We start from the raw sequence: 18,861 nt of genomic DNA on the forward strand, positions 1-18,861 counted from the left end.
TCAAATGACTTCTCATATTGATTTATAATTAAGTCTTAATTGCGGCTAGGCTTGGACTTTCAAAGCGCCCCGTGACAATAGCAGCGGAAGAAGATAGCAGAACATTATTGATACACCTTAACAGTGGTGGTCGCCAAGACATTGATTCAGCCATTTTGCGGTGCCTTTGGCATGCACGCGCACGCGCACACGCACGCACACTTGCATGAAAAAACAAATGCACACTTAAGTGAACTAACACAGCATAATTAACCTTCATCCGGGAAAAGTCAGCGGTGCTGTCTGGAAACTTGACTGTACATATTAGTGTGTGTAAGTGTGTGTGTGTGTGTGTGTGTGTGTGTCCGTGCATCTGTGGCAATTACACTGTGAGGTGTGGAACTGACTGACTCCATGCGGGGCGCTCGGTACGACGAGACGCCACACATTTGTGGTTATTTAGGAGAACGCACAATAGCGTTCTGCGTGTATCAGAGGTTTCAGTGCCAGCGCCATCCCTTCCTGCACTTCCACCCATGCGAGGGGTTCATGTTCAAAACTGTGTCTGTATGTGTGCGAGTGTGCGTGTCCCCACGGGCCTAATCAGGTATCAGATACCTTTTGTTTTGGGAGCTCATTGATGGATGAAATCTTTATCTGTGCTATTGATCAGGAGGGTGCGGGTCCTAAACTGTCTGTCTAGCTGCCTGCCTGCTCTGGCTCTAACAAGATTGCCAGGGCCGAGTATATCAGTTAACATTTAATCAATGGCAGCTTAAGACACTGGGGCTAAGGGAAAGAAGCCCACCGCTTCAGCCCCCTGCCCCAAACCATTACTAGGGATTGAAGGGGAGCAATATGTTGGGTTGTGTGGGGGGGGGGTTGAAGAGGTGGGTTCCACATGATTACAAGGGATTGGGTCTGGTTGATCACATGCCTTCAGGGGACAGAGGTGTGCGTGTGCGTGTGTATTTGTGCCTCGGTGTTTACAGGCATGCAAGTGCCGGCTTGTCGATACATGTTAATGCGTCAAAAACGCCAGGAGAAGTGGTATGTGCTCTGCTTTCCACTGTATCGAGTCGGAAAAAAAAAAAAAAAAAAAAAAAAAACTGAATGAAGTGACTGATGTATTAAAAAATTACCATTCAAATCAAGTGAAGGCTTCAAATTGAACATTCCTGTGCAAAAAAAAAAAAAAAAAGAAGCACTCACACGCTGCGTCGGAGAGATATGACATATCAGGCAATGCATGATTTTTTTTTTTTTCTGCCACGCTTGCGAAAAGCCCCCTGATGGTGAAATGCAAAAGAGGGGAGTCAGCAAAAAAGAAATGTGATCAGTTAAGACTTTTTTTCTTGCTTTTTTTTATTTTTTATTTTACCATCAGCTCATCTCGCTGCAAATGAAACCCCATCAGATCTAAGGGGCAGATCCTTCGTCTCCCATCTTCATCTTTTCCCTTTCATTTTCTTATTCATGCAATTGCCAGGCGTCATGATCATCAAATCTCATTTTTGCCAATTTAACATGCACTTGCATGTTTGCTGTGTGTGTGTGTCTGTGTGTGTGTGTGTGTGTGTGTGTGTGTGTGTGTGTGTGTGTGTGTGTGTGTGTGTGTGTGTGTGTGTGTCGCACTGTGTGAAAGAATGCGTGTGTGAGCGTTTGTCAGGGGGCTGCTCTGACGGGGGAAGCCCCTCTCACGTCCCTGTCTTTCGTCCGAAGCCTAGGAGATTCCCACCACCAAAAATCAATGTGTGTGAGAGCATATGTGCGCCTGTGTGTGTGTCAAGGTTTTGTAAGACAAATCTCTCCAGCGTGCGCCGCTTTAGTGCTATTGAACCAGGCTTCGATCACTCGGCCACTGTGAATAATGCAAGGGAGGCTACTGCTCACTTACTGCACAAGATGCCTGTGTGTGTGTGTGTGTGTGTGTGTGTGTGTGTGTGAGATGCCTGTGCATGTGTGTGTGTGTGTGACAGGATGGCCCTCTTTCCTTCATGCAAATGCAACAGGGCAGTTCTTCGACGTTCTTCCACTTGGCCCTCTTAATCTCATGTCAGATACAGGAACTCCCACATTGATACTGTCTCTTTGAGTGTGTACGCCAACTGTGTGTGTGTGTGCGCGTGTGTGCGCTGGAGGCTTCTACAGTAGACTGGAAGAGCTTAACTCAACCGGACAGCTCAGGCCTGCACTTTGACACACCCTGACTCATTACATACAGCCGGCACACAGTGGAATATTGTCATTAAAAAAGACAATTAGATATGAAGTCAAGGGAGCATCACTTACACACACACAGAGACACACACACACACACACGCCTGCAAACACACAGCCCAGAAAATATAGGTGAACACACTCGCCTTCATATCCCCAGGTATATGAAGCAGAGATATTAATAATCAGGATGCTGTGGAGTAATTAAAATGATTCCAAATGATGAGACTGTGCCTCCGTGTGTTTGGAGTGTGTGTGTGTGTGTGTGTGTGTTTTTCTGTTAATTAAACTGAATGATTTGATGTGACACAAAGCATAATGCTTTAATGGTGTCCTATACTTGATGTGGCTGGAGGGGACGACGGTTGATGGGGCTATAGGGACAGACAGCTGGGCGCGCACAAACACAAACACACACACACACACACACACAACCGATACAGCTGCTCATTGGCTCTGCCTAAGAAGAGCATCTCTTTTTTTTTTCCCCCTGACATAATTATCTGTGTCATCACTTATGAAGCAATTAAACAAACATCAGTTCCTATTTCCTCTCCCTCCGTCTCTTCGCTCCTCCTGCTCTGCATCTCTCCTCTCTCCCGGTATCGGCGCTCCTATCGCTGCTCCTCCACTCTATGTATTTAATCCTCTCCTCCATTCTGCTCTCCTCTGCTCGCCGCTCATCTTCCTCCCCTCCTGTGTGACTCCAGACAAGGTTTCAATTTCAGCATGCTGATTGTCTCATTGCCGACTCTATGCATGTCTAACACTTACTGGCACTCTGGGGACCGCCAATACACACCATAGAATGCCTATTACACTCCCACACGTTTCTGGTGAGTGTGTGTCCGTGTTTGTGTGTATGTGTGTGAGTGTGTGTGTGTGTGTGTGTGTGTGTGCGCAAGGGGTGATGAGGGTGTAAAATGCCTATTACGCTGAGAGTCTGGTCTCTCTTACACTGGAGAGAATTCTCTGGCGCCTAAAGAGCAGAAAATTGCAACGCTCCTCTTCCTCACTCCCCATTAACCTGCTTTTGAAACAAAGGCCTGGCTAAGGTGTGTGTGTTGTGTGGGTGTGTGTGTGTGTGTGTGTGTATGTGTGTGTGTGTGTGTGTGTATTCCTGCCCATTAGCCCTGTGCACCATCGTGGGTGAAGCACCTTGTGTGCCAAACCAAGCATACAGCAGCATCTTTTCTGCATATACTTTATATTTATTTTAATTTCTGTTTTATTTAAATTCCTAGTATGGGCTACTTCTTGCCTTGCGCACTTTTATCTAACGACATCTTCACGTGTCTCTAAAAAGAAAAGAAAAGAAAAGAAAAGAAGTATATTTCTGTGCCCCTATATGAACTTGTCACTCACTTTTTTCTTCCATCTTTCCATTCTTCATAAAAAAAAAAGAAGAAGAAGCCGCGATAGATACTATCTCTTCAAGAGCTTGGAGATGACTAAAGCAGCGGGCATATTTGTCTAATTTGCACAAAGACATCCACATCAAAGCACAAATCAAGACCCATGCTCATTCAATGGATTTTTATCAGTCTATCCATTTCTTGTTCTTTTTTTTTTCCCAGCGCCCCTTTTCTCCCTCTGTCACATTCCTCTTTCTCTCTCTATTTTCGGAGCGTTATTAGGACATGATAAAAGCAAAAGGGATGTCATGACACAGGACCCCCTGTTAGCATTAGGAGGTGGGAGAAAAAACGAACGAGGGAACGGAGGGGAGAAAAAAAGATGAAAGAGATTTGTCTGGAAATGATTGCTCACAAGGCATTGATTCTCTGCTTTAATCTCACACAGTGTGCTCAAATTTCCTATTAGGGAGATGAAGAAAAGGAGCGAGAGTGAGATGGGTCTTATTCACATAGGTGGGGAGGTGAAACTTGGCGTGTCTCTCAACGTATCTTTGGGCAGACAAAAACATACATTTCCCTTTTTCTGGAAAGAGAACTAATGTCCAGAATGTTTCTCTTTTTCGTGTGCTGTTAAGCCATTAGTCTGCGGTAAGTAAACACTGGAGAGAAACTGCTATTGCTGCCTAAATGCTAGAGGGTCTCTTTCTCTCTCTCTCTCTCTCTCTCTCTCACTCGACAAAATAAGCCACTGACAGCTGCTATGGCGGCAAAGCTTCCTCCGGTTAGCGACGATTAGCCTTAGCCTATAGGTAATCAATAACTGCTATCAATTCCATACCTCCTATTGATGGATGAGGGAAAGGAAATGGAGAGAAGAAGGGAGCAATAGGAAGGAGAAATTCTTTGCACTTGTGAGGACCGGCAGATATTCTACCTGATAACACTTCTTCATTATGCTTTTCTCTGCGTGTGGATGGGTGTGAGTGTGTGTGTGCATATAGGCGGCCTTCAATGTCCATCTGTGAATTGTATCATCGCCGTCTGAGATTAGCGGCTGCTTGGACCCAGCGAGCGCATTGCCTGGTTACGGGGGCTCAGGCTCCACACAGCCCTCCTCCCATCACTGGATTGTTTGTCTTAATGCTGTGTGACATGGCCCATTGTTTTGTCCATCTGTGGTTAAGAGTCAATGGACAGGGGGTGTATGAAGGGATCGAGGAGGGAAAAGAATGGAGGTGAGGGAGAAAAAAAAATAAAAGAAGAACAGGGGGGGTGAAAAAGGGGAAGAAAAATAAGATGGAGGGGGGACAATAGCTGAGAGGTGGAAAAAATATGGAAAGAGAAAAGGTCAAAAAGAACCTGAGAGTAAAAGGAGAACATGCAATAACCCTGTGATTTGAAGTCTGGTCCTCAGGCTTGACATTCACTACTTCCTTTTCCAGGAGCCTTCCAAAGGCTTTCAGCTCCATATGGAGCGGGGCCTTAAAGCTCTTTGTGATATCAGTGACGTGAAAGACGTCCCGGCCCTGTGACGCTCGCTCCCTCTTCAAAGGGTTAAGTCATATTTAGTATGCGTCCTCAGAGCCCCACAGCTTTGTATTGTAAATAAGACTAATGTGGCATTGGTCAGGTATGCTAATTCAGATAATCAGTGCAATTTCTGCAAATTATAACTGTCAGTGTGGTGGGCACAGAACCTTGGCGGAAAACATGAGGGAACAATTTAGCTCGGGTAATACCCCTCCACCAAAGAGCTGCTCAACTCAAAGAAAAACAATCGGCCTGAGCCCATACCGCCCCGACACACCATTTCAAAAATAGTTTATGGTGAACGAGGCTCTTTTTTTTTTTTTCTGAGGCACAAGTCAGCCTGCTGCCCATTTTTCTCTATGTGCACACACAGACCGCAGAGTAATTATAATTTGCTTGGATGGAATTATTCAAAAAATGACCACATCTTTGACTCCCACTGCCATAGAGAATATGGTTTTGGGAAATTTGGGGTAAATTGCTACTTGCCGAAAATATAATAATATACATATATGAATGTGTCTTATTTTGATTTGACAAATGATTTAAAATGCAGAGTATTGTCTCCAGCTAATTGCACAGCAATAAAAAACTACATACTCAACTAAAATCCTTTGGGGTCAGATCACATCACTCTCATCAGAATAGATTTTCCCAAGAACTGCATTTTTACTTGTGTCGGGCACATAAAAATAACATTCCCAGTTTTTATTATGCAAGGAATGAATCCCATGTGACTGAAATCTGTGGACCTCACCTTTTTACGGGATGTAAGTAAGTTCCAGTTGCACAGTAAATGAAAAAGAAAAGGTCACAAACAAATTACTGCATTTAATCATGTGTATGTAAGCAAATCAATATGCGCTATAATTGGTTGTCTTAACCTATTAAAGGCAGTACTAAATACAGATATCAAATCGAGGACTGCGTGGAAGGGATTTCTCGTAAACGGCGCTTTACAACGAGGGCAAAAGCATCTCATGATGAGCGGAGTCAGCTGCAACTCAACGTCTCCGTCCAGACTTGAAAGAGAAAATGGCCACCGTTAAACCAGCTCCAGCGGTTTTGCTAGATCTGGGTGTGTGTTGCATCCTTTCTCTCACTCTTCTGGCCATCCGTGACTGTTTATGTAATGGCCGCAAATTACTGAGACAAACCCTGGAAATAGACTTCTGTCTGAGGAGAGACCTTTCTTAAAAAAAAAAAAAAAAAAAAAAAAAAATAGAAGAAGAAAAAGAAGAGAACCGCTGGAATGGCAAAACCACCACCCAGTATAATATGAGGGAGTGAAAGTGAGGGAGGAGGGAAAACCTAATACCTCAAAAAGATGCTTCGGTGTCATCACATTGAAATGCTTTCTGGAAGGCGGCGAAGCCCTTCCCCGCACTGACGGCTCGCTGATTGTTTTCAGTGTTTTCTGCGATCCGACAGAGTTGAGACACAAGAAACAAGCGAGATGGCCCAACTCCGCTCCGTCCACGCTCCCTCGCTTCCTGCTGGATGCGCACAAACACGTCGACATCCACACGCGAGCGCATATAAGGATAATAAGACTCCATTAAGCTCAGTTTTTTTAGCCTACAGCTGCTATGTAAATGGTTAGCAAGGCTACACTAATTTGACTCGGACCAAAAAAATGTCCCAGAGCCTTATCACTCAGAGAAAACAAAAGGCTCTGGACACACTCGCACATGCACACTCGTACACCCACACACACACACGATAAAAGTGTTGTTGGTCTCTCTAAGTCAGAAGAGGTCTTTTGTTTAAAAGGGGGATTCAGACAAAGAGGGTCCTCTCCCTCTCTCTTTAATGCATGTCGGGTGGTGGTGGGCTTCAGAGGGTGAGGAGGGGAGGGTATAGAAGGACGGAGAAGTGTGGGTGGAGGGGTGGTGGAGGGATGGATGACAGGCTGGGCTCTCAGAAATAATTACCACCATAAGATCCCATCTCCCTTTTCCTTTTTGTGAGGGACGGAGGGAGCAAGGAAGGGGAAAAAAATAATGACAGAAAAGTAGAATATGCAGAGAGGGAGCTATGTTTCTGCTCGGTATGAAGAGCTTTACACATGATGGAGCACATGGGCTAATCGGCAAGGATGCACACAGAAAAAAAAACACACTCGCGCACATGCGCGCGCGCGCGCGCGCGTGCACACGCCTCCTCACAATGTTCTTAATGTCGAAACAAACGGAAAAGAGGGTCAGGACAAAACCCACGATGGAAAACTTGGCGCAGCGACTTCAAAGACTGTTAATGTTTCCAAAAAATTCAGCTAAACAAATTGTTCACATTATAAAACTGATGATGGAATACCCATGACTCCCAATCTGTCATAATTTTCTGTTTAAGTGGAGTTTGACAAAAAAAACAACAAAAAGAAAAAAAAAAAAACCTGTTTAGATCCTAACTTTATTACAGTGTGGAGAAGGGCAGCAAAAATAAAAAATAAATAAAAAATCTAATTTTTCTAATCACTTTTGGACAATCCTCAAAGCAAAATGGCCTCCACATTTTCCATGTTGAGAGGCAATTCATTTAACGCTCCCTCTTATGATGCAAACTGGCATTTTGGTATAAACTCAATATACTTCATTATTTATAATTGCACACAGAGAGGGATGGCTTATCTGAGAAATGTGGACACAGAGGGCCTTTTGTGTCTGAAGGGCACTGCTGAAACATCATGGCGAAAAGTTCCCGCTGCATCGACGGTGAGTGTGAACTCCAGCTCATGAAAGGAGATATGTGGACACAGACATGCGCTTCACTCACTTCACATTAGTGTTTATTTACTACGTTAAAAAATGTGCTTCCCAACCTGGGAAACCGGGGCCAGAGATCACATGGGTGGACCCGAGGCGTTCCCTGCTACCAACTTTTGACTTTGTACATGTGAAAAAAAATAAAAAAAATAAAAATGACTTTCTAAAGTGTAGAGAAAACCCGTGATTCTGATTGTTCCATTCTTTTTCTGAACTTTGGCTTCACTGAAATGTCTTTTTGAACATGATGCTGGGAATTTACAGAGAACAACTGGAGACCTGACAATCATAATCTCACAAAAAAAAAAAAAAAAAAAAAAAAAAAAAAGGCAACAAGAACTGAAGGCTTGGGAAATATTACCAGGCAAACATTAGCAAACACATGCATTAATGTGCACACAATGCAGCAAAAGTGTTGCTTGCACACCCCTGTCTTTGTTTAAAACACCTATACCCTTGCGGTGCGTCTCTGCAGTACTGTATCCTTAATAAGGCCATAAAATCAGCATCAAAATTGTTTAATGAAAGCCATTCACATGTACATAAAGTCCAGAGCATTAGAACTCTTATTCCCAAATGAGCCTATAATTATCTGGCTTGGTGCCAAGTCCCAGGCTTTAAGAGAAAGATACCGGTCAGCACTTAAATTAATCTTTTTCATACCAGTCTCTAATGAACAGAAAGTGCTCGAGTCAGGAGTTGCAGCCCCAGAAAACTAACAGCACGCACACACATGCATGGGTACACAAACAGAGGGTCCTTAAACCCAGCACCGGCTGAAAATGTTGCCTACTATAGAGCCTTTTCCATCGGATAAAACACTCGCGCCATCTATCACCGCGGGAGCCTCAAGCAGTTATAATTTACCTTTTTTTGGTTATTACAAGACGGTATGAAATGTTAGCATGTGTTACTGCGTAATCTGGAATTCAAAGAGCAAAAAATAAAAGAAGAATGGCTAAAAATAAACAACAACAACAACAACAAAAAAACCTAATGTGCTCTATTTTACCGCAAAAACTACAGAACAAGAACGCAACCCCGGTTTATTACAACGTGGCGTTTGATCTCGAACCCCGCGCTCCGCCAACACCTGCCAAACACTTATGGGCAATGAGGAAATGCCTTTGAAACATTTACAATGTACCTTGTGAAAGAATACTGTTGTTCACAAAAAAAAAAAAATTATATAGAGTGGGCAAAAGGAGGGCATCCAAAAAAGAGTGGCTTAGCATTTTGGATGCTGCCAGCGTCCGCTTAAGCTTTGCACCGGCTTCCACATGGAAATTCACCATGTGGCATCAAAGCCAAGGTATAAAACCAGGGCCCGTGCTACAAATATGGTATGTTTTAAGAGTGGAACATTTGAAATAGGTGCAGTGGGCAAATATTGCTTTTGACAGGTTTAAAACCTATTTGTGCTCACTGGTTTTGAGATGTAAAAAAGGGAGGGGGGGGGGGGGGGGGCCTTGGAGCTGGGCTGGTGTTTTGGATTAAAAGAAAAAATGGACAGGAGAAGGAGAAGTGTGGGAGATGGAATAAGCAGGACAAAAAAGGAGAGAGAGAGAGACACATAAAAGGAACGCAGAGAAACAAGAGGGTGGGTTGAGGGCCATGTTAAATGTAAGGTAATGATTTATCTAAGCATGCTTTTCTGCTAGACCCCAAATCTCACCGAAACTTTGATCCATGGGTAATTAAAACCAAACGCTCACCGGCAATGGTCTCCATTTCAGGACTGGGAGCTCTTCTGTTATTTGTGTGCGTGTGTGTGCGTGTGTGTTGGGATTCACATGTGTTTCTAAGCGCCGGGGCTCCATCTGGTTTAGGAGTACATGTACAGTATAAACAGGACACTTTGGGGAGCACAGATTGATGGTGAAATCTACACACAGGCTGACACACACACTCACACATACACAAACGTATGGATTAATGCTATGCTGGAATGCTATTTAAAATGTGTCTCCCCCCCTCCTCCTCCTCCCTGCTCAGCACCAGCACCACCACCACCACCACCACCACCCCACCCCGCTCCCCCCGCTCCTTCAGGTCAAGCAAAGCAAAAACAAGTTAAGCGCTCATTTTCTCCCGGCAGCATTAACATAGGGATGACTAAATAATGGACCCTGACTCTCCGTCTTCTGGTTTAAATTACAGCACGGCCCCCTCCCCTTACACCCTGCAACCCCTCACCAACCATCCAACCCCCACTCAAAGAAAAACGATTAATCTTTTTCTTTCTTTTTTTTTTTTTTTTTTTTGTCTCTCTGAATGTTTTACAGTTCTGTTACACTTATTAGCTGCTGGCAGGACGGAGACTCTTAAATGAAAGCCAAATTGCTTTGGTCATGAGAAAGGAAATGAAAGCTCACTCCAGGGAGAGACTGTGTAGCCATAGCATATGCGTGTGTTTGTGTGTGTGTGTGTGCGTGTGTGAGCGCGCGTGTGTGAGTAATGTATGTGTGTGAGGAACATATGTGTGTGCAGGCCTTTGAGTATGAGATCCTCCCAAGGTGAAATTTCATAAGCTGACTGCTTGCCTGCCTGGGATGTCCCTGTGCACGGGACAACGTGTGTGTGTGTGTGTGTGTGTGTGTGTGTGTGTGTGTGTGTGTGTGTGTGTGTGTGTGTGTGTGCACGTGTTTGTGTGTGTGTGTTTCAGATACAAGCGCGGCAGCCTAATAGGAACAGTATGCTCATTTTGGAGAGATTAGGAGGAATGGACGGGTCTGTATCGAGAGACGTGATCTGGATATGAAGGCCAGAGGAAGGAGAGAACGAGGCAGGGAGCGAGAGAGGTTTGTCAGGATAAAAAGGGAGTGGTGCAAGAAAAAAAAAAAAGATGAAGGGCTTGTAATGAGAAAGGATGGATCTGAGTAGAAAAGAAAATAGATCACTGCAACTACCTTAGGCAGATAGCGCCAAAAGAAAATCTGAGTGTAAACTGCATAGGAGCAGAAAGCAGGTGATACGACAGGAAACAGAAGAAGTTGGACGGAGCACAGACCTTGACTGGCGGGGCATTCTTTGACGTGGAAGAGCTCAGGGAAGCTCAGGCCATCCTCGTCTCCTCCCAGGCCTTGCTGGTGCAGCTGGAGCTTCCTCAGTCCTTCGTTCTGCTGGTGGCGAGCTGAGCGGGCGTGCTGCACCAGGTTGAGGCGGGCCTTGGTGGAGTAGTCGCACAGCGTGCAGTAGTAGACGCACGACTCCGAACCGTGCGCGCTGTCCTGCTTCTGTAGGTACTGTGGAACACAGGAAACGGCTCTGGTGAATTACAAGGAATCAACCAAAAAACATGAGTACAAAAGCTCAAATCTCTCAAGGATTTTCACATATATAACCTATTTAAGTGAAAACCAAACTAAGTTTGAGAGTAAATAACTGCTAAGCTAAGGTTCTGGTGCTTGTGGTGACGCTCTGAAGCAGTAACAGATGCAGCTTTCCGGGGCGGCCTTAAGTTCACACACTGCACACAAATTACCCGGATATGTTCGACGTGATGAAAAGATTGAAAACACACAAAAAGTCGGATAAGGGGTTGAGTTCGGAACACAGTTTTTTTTGTCTTTAACGCGCACATTGTCCGGCTCTGCTTATTGTTGGCAGCTGCGGGGGTTTTCTCATTCAACGTGTGCTGTCAGTTGCAAGCCCTTAATTTCCAGTTGCCTCTTTAATGGCGTTGCAGCCATGCAAAGCTACCCCCTACCTCCGCTCCTGCCCTCAGTGTGTGTAGGTGCACAGACGCGCGCGCGCGCGCACGCACGCCGCCGCCGCCGCGCACACGCGTCCGCACAGCCCCCATCCCACCTTGCCCTGCTCCCATACACCCAGTCAAGCCAAGCATATCAAGTGTGCTTCTGTTGTTGCTGCCGGGCTAATGAACAATGCACAAAAACAAAAGACCAGGCCAAGCTTTTATTATCTGATCCTCTGCGGAGGGAGGGAGGGAGGGGAAAGAGAGAGAAACAGAGAGAGAGAGAGAGAGAAAAAAAACAGGAGGAGGAAAAGAACGAGAAAAAAAGGGGGGAGCAAGGCAGAGACAGAGACACAGAAGTGGCTCACAAAGGTTAGCTTAGACTTTAGGTAAGATTTATTCATACAGCCATGTGAGAAACAGGTGCACGGCTCTATGCATGATTTAATACAGATAATGATGTGTGCATCTGTGTGTGTGTGTGTGTTTGTGTTAGTATTACTCCGTCTCTCCACCTTCCTACAGGAAGACGCTTCTTTCCTGAAGCGCAAGAAAAAAGTTAGCCAGGTGATATTTCCTTCCGAGCGCTGCTGCCGGGCGTTATACGGAGCGAGGGGGGCGGGGAGGAGGAGGGCCTGGAGAATGTATGAGTGTGTGCGTGTGTTTGTGTGCGTGTGTGCACGGTGGGAGGAGTGGAGTGCAGGTGTGTGAGTTCTAACCCCCCGCGCCCCTCCTCGCCCTCTTCCTCCTTTGACAAACAGGGATTAGCAACATAGCTACAGCCGCTAACACATCTTTTCTCTCTGTCTCTCCCTCTTTCTTTCTTTTGTAGGAAATCTTGCGAGGTTTTTCTCACGAGACGGTGGGACGTCCCCTCGCAGTCAGAGGCCCTTTCAGAAGTCTTAAGTTTTAATTAAGTCAGAGTTGTCAGAAGAAAGCTCCCCTAGTCCAGAGCTCAGGGCCATTAATTACAGCTATCTTTGTTTCTCTCTGAAAGGAGGCCTCCCCTTGCACTTTCTCTCTCCCTCTTTCTTTGCTTCTTTTCTTTCTTCCCCTCCCTCCCTCATTGGAGATCTGGGCTGCTGAACCATACTGTGGAAACCACACAGACATGTGCTGCGGAAGCAAACACGCATACATCACTTCCATCAACAAGGAGATCTGAATTCACGTCTTTAAAGGAAAAAAAAAAAAAAACATTTTCTTATTTTTTGACCCATCATTGAGTTTTTAGGACTTTATCAATCATTTGCACTTTAAAATGGATTTCCATAGCAAAATCCTTATTCTATACACAACACACAAAAGCCTTTGTACGGCTCTACACATCCCCATTGTCATTCATTCACTCATCGATTATTACTCCAGAAAAGAAAACAAGAACACTTTTTACTGCTGCTTAGGATTTGTTTTTTCTCCTCTTAACAGTATCTGGACACTCACGTTTACTCCAAGACCATTCTCATAGAAATGGGAACTATTAAGAATTGAGCTTTTTTGAAGGAAAAAAAAAAAAAAAAAAAAAAGAAGAAAGAACTGAAAGCAGTTCTCAGAAATGAATGGAAAACTCGTAATCAAACAAGGTCTTTCTATCCTCCACTGACAACCCTCAGTATACATTTATAAATCCCATTGGAGAAGAGCGCACTGGAACTGGCGACTGTGTGTTGCACATGTGTGCACAAACGCGGTCAATACGACAGCCACGGTTAAGAGTCTTATCCCTCGATGGCTCACAATGTTTCCTAATGATATGGCCATTAGCACAGGAATGTACTCCTTTTAAAATTTACATTTTTATATAACTCAGCTGCGGTCTAAATACGGACCAGGCATCACTCAGTGTCCTCGCGTACATTGTAATGTTTTAAGGATATGAGGCTTCAGCAGAGAGGAGCTGAATGATATACTTGGGGTTGAACTGGGCTGCCAGATAGGTTTAGGCCTAATATTAATTCTCTCCCCATCAGCACATTCCAGAGGGTTTGTTTAAGACCTAAACTAGAGGGCTGTCTGTCGCTCTCTGGCACTCTGCAGGCCTGAAAGGCAGGCGGTCTGGTGATCACAGGCCAGAACATCCATGATTTATGAACTTTTAAAGGAGCGCTTTGACTCCTGCCAGGCGTGGGCTGTGTAATGCATATTCAAACACACAAACACACTGTTTCTGCTCCTGGGTTTGCACCCGTGTGTCTGCCTGCAATGTGTAAGTAATTTATGCCACAGCTGATTTGTATGTGTATGGGCTGTACGTACATTTGTATTGAGTGTTTTTTTGTGTGGAAAATGTCAAAAAAAAAAGGACCATCCTTGTCAATATGGCACCTCTCCCGAGAGCCTGCTGGTTAATTGTTGAGGATTAGTGTTTGGCAAACAACCAACTCGGCTAACACTCCCTGTGGGCCAATCAAAATCAGCTAAACAGTTCTCCCTGGGTGGACCTAAACATGACATAGTCAGCCCGAGATGGTGGAGGAGGTGCAGACACACACTCATATACAAAGAATGCAAATGACGACACTGAGGACTTCCTGTTTGCCTGTCAGAAACACAACAGCCTTGTCTATGACAAATTCACACACACACACTGGGACGTGCATGAGGAGAGGGGAGGAGAGTCATTTTGACAGGTAAAGGAAGCTCCCTTGTGTCGTGGTTTGCCGCTGCTGCTGGTACAGTAAGTGTGTGTGTGTGTGTGTGTGGATGAGGATGACAGAGGACTGCATTCATTATGCAGAATGAGATGTTTACAAAACACCTTTCTCGCACACACAAAACAGGAGCGCACACACCTCCCCTCAACTCGCTCCCTGGGTTTGCGGGGAGGATAGCAGCGCTGCTGTCTCACATCCATTTGTTCTATCTGGGGTGACAAAGCTGCCTCATTAACTGAATTCTTAATAAGCCAAGCTAAAAGACGTCTTCTCACAACTTCTTTTATCTCCCTGTGCATGTACAAGTATGTGAACGAGTGTGTGTGGGTATAATTTCAATCCTTCTTTTCTTCTCCTTGTGTGTGTGAGTGTGCGAGTGTGTGTGTGTGGTTTTTATGCATTACAAATTTCGACTCCACTTTTTCTGATTTTACCTCACAACTATGTTTCCGTGTGTGTCTATAATTTCAATCGAGTGTATTTTTTTGCCTCTGCCTATGATTGTGAAGTGTTCACTGCTAATGTTAAAAAAATCTTTTTTAAAAAAGTGCAAAGCAGTGGGGTTGCATATTTTCTCCATAAACCAAATGACAAATTAGGGTACTCGGTACAAACATGACTCTTTCCTGTCATTAAGTGTAAAACCAGGCAGCTAATGAATACATACTGAAAGTAAGAACCTTCTGTCACCGCAGCTATGTCTTAACAACCAGAATGAGTGTGTCAGAACATGTGTGCACAAGTTTTATATGTTTAAAAAAAAAAAAAAAGGAGAAAAAAAGCCGTGCGTACATACAGGTTTGTTGTACGGGTCCATTGAGAGAGCTGTGGCGTGCATAGAATGAAGAAGTCTTATCTCGTTTCGATTAGGAGCACACAGCTTGTTGTTGGGTATACCTTTTCATTTTATTTTACTTTTTTCTGAAAGTCCCCAGCTTCCGGTGCTATCCCCTGGGCCTCCAGTGGCCATCGGAGACAAAAACAACCCCACTCGGCCAAGCAAACAACAAAAGCATGTATTGTTCCTTGAAAGTATTTTAAACACATACCAGTACTGCCTGGAAGGCTGCCAAGTGTAGAATTCCATCAGTGCTGCCACCTCCCTAACACATGTTACTGCTAACCGCCACTCAGCCCTCAAGACATAGATGTAACGCAAGACCACTGCCAGTGGATCCGGTGGCAGTCTGCGCTGCAGAGGAGAGATGCTGAGGGCCCTGGAATGTGCCACCTTGCTTCCACAGATAAAGAGGACAGCGGCTATACTGTGAGGAAGGCGGCTTCACAAAAACAAATATGCATATAGAAGCGGTGCGCAAAAACTGCTGAGTGCACAGTGCACTGGCACAAATACAAACTGCGTTCCTCTCTCCTCCTCTCTCACCGACAAGGCCACAGTGTGTGATCTAAAGATGCTTGAGACGCAAAACAAGCCCAGCAATCCCCCCCCACCGCCCCCCTTCCCGGTCCCAGCCCGACCATCTTTTATTTCCTGATAGGCGTCTTTCCTTTCTCTACTGCCCAGGAGCTCATTTTCATTGATGCAAAGAAAAAATATTTCCTACAGCTAAATTGCCTCTCCTGTTTCTCTCGGCTCAGCCTGCTGGCAATCACATGTGATCACAGCTCTGGGGCCTGCCGTCCACGAGGTGCAGGGGCTGTGGGCGAGCTTAGCTTAGGTCGCCCAGTAATAATAAGCATCCTCCGCATAATCGCTGCCAATCCAAATAAATGAATTATCACAAAGATTCTTTCATACTAGTTTCTCCTGGTCTTCAGTCCTGGGCTCTTTCGTTGTCTCTCTCTCTCGCTGTCTTCCCTTCGTTCTTTCTATTTTTTTGTATTTCTTTACTGTTTCTCTGCCAAAAAATGGATAAAAATTTGAAAATAATCCACGATCAAAGTTAATATTCTTCCCCTTCATTTTTCTCATTTAGACATAATGAAATGCACGTGCTTCACCACATAAAAACACACACACACACACACACACACACACTTTCAGCAGTGACGTAAGTGCGTCTGATGCATGGACTAAAGTTCACAACTTCCTGAACCTCTGGCCCCTCTGTTAGAAAAATGACTTTCTACTTCTGTTCTCTTTTTTTCCCCCACAAGTGAGCAGGCTCAAGCACACACACATACACACACACAAAAGGAATGCATATCATGCAAATAATAAAACGAGCCTGTTGGTTTAGAATATGATCCATTCTTCCTGGTCATAATCAATGAGTGTGTGGGAAATACGCTCTCCAAAAGCCACAAACTTATTATGATAGTTACTCACCAGTCGGGGAAAAAACAAACACCAGAGCAGATCTCACTAAGTCATCGCTGCACGTCTGTATGTGTGTTAGGTGTCTTGAAAGCCAGCTCATCTCTCCATCCCCCATGAAAATGGATCAGTATTTACATTAGCATTAGATTTAGACAGCATGGCTCAGCCACTTACTCCCTATTAGCCATCCTGACCTTAGCCCATTAGGGTCTAAAAGCCCCCGCTTGTCTCCATCGCCGCCAGGTGAGACTGACCAGACCTCCCCATTTCCCCAAACCACGCTGCTGCTAAGATTATCTTTTCCATCGACTCACAATGGGATAGAGATCATAAAACGCCGAGATCAAGATCGCTGAAAATGCTAACATGCTTGTGGGATTATCTTTTTCCAGCAGCGCAAAGGGAGGGATGTTGCTGAAATGCTAACATGCTTTTAGGTACGGTTCATCGTTTTCCATTTTTCCCAACACGCAAAGATGCTTTTGGGAAATCAAGGCTAGGTCTAATTGACAGGGTCTCTGGAAGGCAGGGAGAAAAACAAAAATAAAGGGGTAGAGAATCTGGGGCTTATTGGCTGGCACCATCAAAGCGGTTTGTTCTACACTGATGTTGTTATATTTAACTAAAACCGAAAAGGGAAGAGAAGGGAAAATAATTTTGGTGCCGAAAGCAGCAGCGATTTTTGCCAAGTTTGTTTTTCTTTGCTCCGTTTGTAATGGAGACTCGCTGAAAAATGTCTATTAGGGAGCGTAAGACAAAGGAATGACAGAAACATACAGCGAAAGAAACTAACTGATAGATATAATGATATGAGAGGCGAAGAAAAATCTATGACAGAGAGAACAAAAGAACAAGAGATGGAAAGAGAAGGAGAGAATGATAGGGAAGAATCTAGACGAGCGTGGTCGGGTTCAAATCACTAATTACACATTCCTGAGCCTGTGAAGGGGAGTATTGTTTTCCAGTTAGCCCCTACCCTGTCGCATGGTTTCACTTAGCACAAAACAAAAGGTACAGGGAACAAAACACAAGCCTAATACCAGGCCCTGCTAATGACAGAGAAATGGGAGAAATTATCCCTGGGGTGGATCCTCGTGAGAAAATGGCTGGTGATTACTGGACAAAAGGAGTTCATTTTGAAACTGTCACAAAATGGTAGACAGTCTACCTCTTTCTTTTTGGGAGCCGTCTTAATCAAGTGCTACTGAGTGCTTCCTTACTGAGCACATTTCATCCACGTGATAAATGCTGTGCAAACTTTAATACGAAGTGAATTACGTTCCGGAATCTGACGAAAAAATATCTGTTAATGCACTTAATCAAGCAATGATTGAGATTCAGGCCAGGTTCTGATGACGAGTGCCACGACGTGGGTTGTTGTGTGGACAAGCTGTACATAAGTGCCTGTATGTGAGCGCACAGTGGAGTGGTACCTCTGCCAGGGCGCACACAAAGAAAGCACCTCTTCAGCGGAGCTGTTTTGCATATTGCCACAGGAAATCAAATGCCTTGTAGTTGACCTACAAGATGGCACACTTGATCCCTCTCTCCTTTCTTTACAAAAGCTGGCCTTTTCAGTCTGCTTTGTCTGCTTTAGCCCTCCATATCAAAACTCAAACATTTAAATAGTGACTGTGTGTCACGGAGCGCACACTGATAACAGTTTCCGACGCGTTACATAAACTCAGCCGGCCACACATCGGACAACCTAGGATGTTCTGTCTGCCCACATAAACCCATAACGATGAGTTTGGCGCTCTTCCGGCAACACGGAAGACCCTACCATTTTATGCGGCGAGCCGGGAGAGGATGGAAGGGGGGTAATTGATAGCAGTGGCAGCCCTGAGCACTGAGTCGCCTGGCTGGTAGTGTTTGCCCAGGCCCCAGCCGTCTAAAGGAAGGATATTGTTTTCCCCTGAAAAAGCCTTAGCCGCAGTCCGCATACCAGCGTCCACTCAACATACCAATGGGCTCTTTGAAGATTACTCAAATGTTTGCCTTTGTTCCCCCCCTCCTCCCCCATGTGCCCCTACCCCTAGTCCTAACCTACACTCCTGCCAGAATGAGGAAAAGAGGAGAAAGGACAGAGTGAAAAAAAAAAAAAGAAAGATCAGACTTATATCTTCAGAAAACAGGGGGAAAGCAATCCCACCCTCAGCCGCGCTCACATTCAAAATGGCCACTGTAGGGGAAAACGAGGAACAGCGCTCCGGCCGCCAGCACAGTAAATCTAAACATAAACAACTGAAAAAAAAAAAAGGAAAAAAAATCCCGTGTATTAATGCATGGCAGCTGATGTAGAAGGATGACTAAAGCAAGTCACCCATCTGTCTGTCGATATAGCGCCACATGCTTTCAGAGGCGGCCCACTCCCCAC

The 18,861-nt window shown here is 44.9% G+C and overlaps 1 protein-coding gene across 8 annotated transcripts in view; it reads right to left on the reverse strand.

The window, feature by feature from the left end:
- The window catches only part of zfhx4 (zinc finger homeobox 4), a 94,480-nt gene that overhangs the window by 27,998 nt on the left and 47,621 nt on the right, over positions 1-18,861 (reverse strand). For all 8 annotated transcript variants that reach the window (XM_030099493.1, XM_030099492.1, XM_030099495.1 and 5 more), the window contains one exon: positions 10,863-11,097. In XM_030099493.1, coding sequence (XP_029955353.1) covers positions 10,863-11,097 — 235 coding nt within the window. The remainder of the gene's footprint in view (positions 1-10,862; positions 11,098-18,861) is intronic.

This window comes from Salarias fasciatus, chromosome 9 (assembly GCF_902148845.1).
Source record: "Salarias fasciatus chromosome 9, fSalaFa1.1, whole genome shotgun sequence".
NCBI lineage: Eukaryota > Metazoa > Chordata > Actinopteri > Blenniiformes > Blenniidae > Salarias > Salarias fasciatus.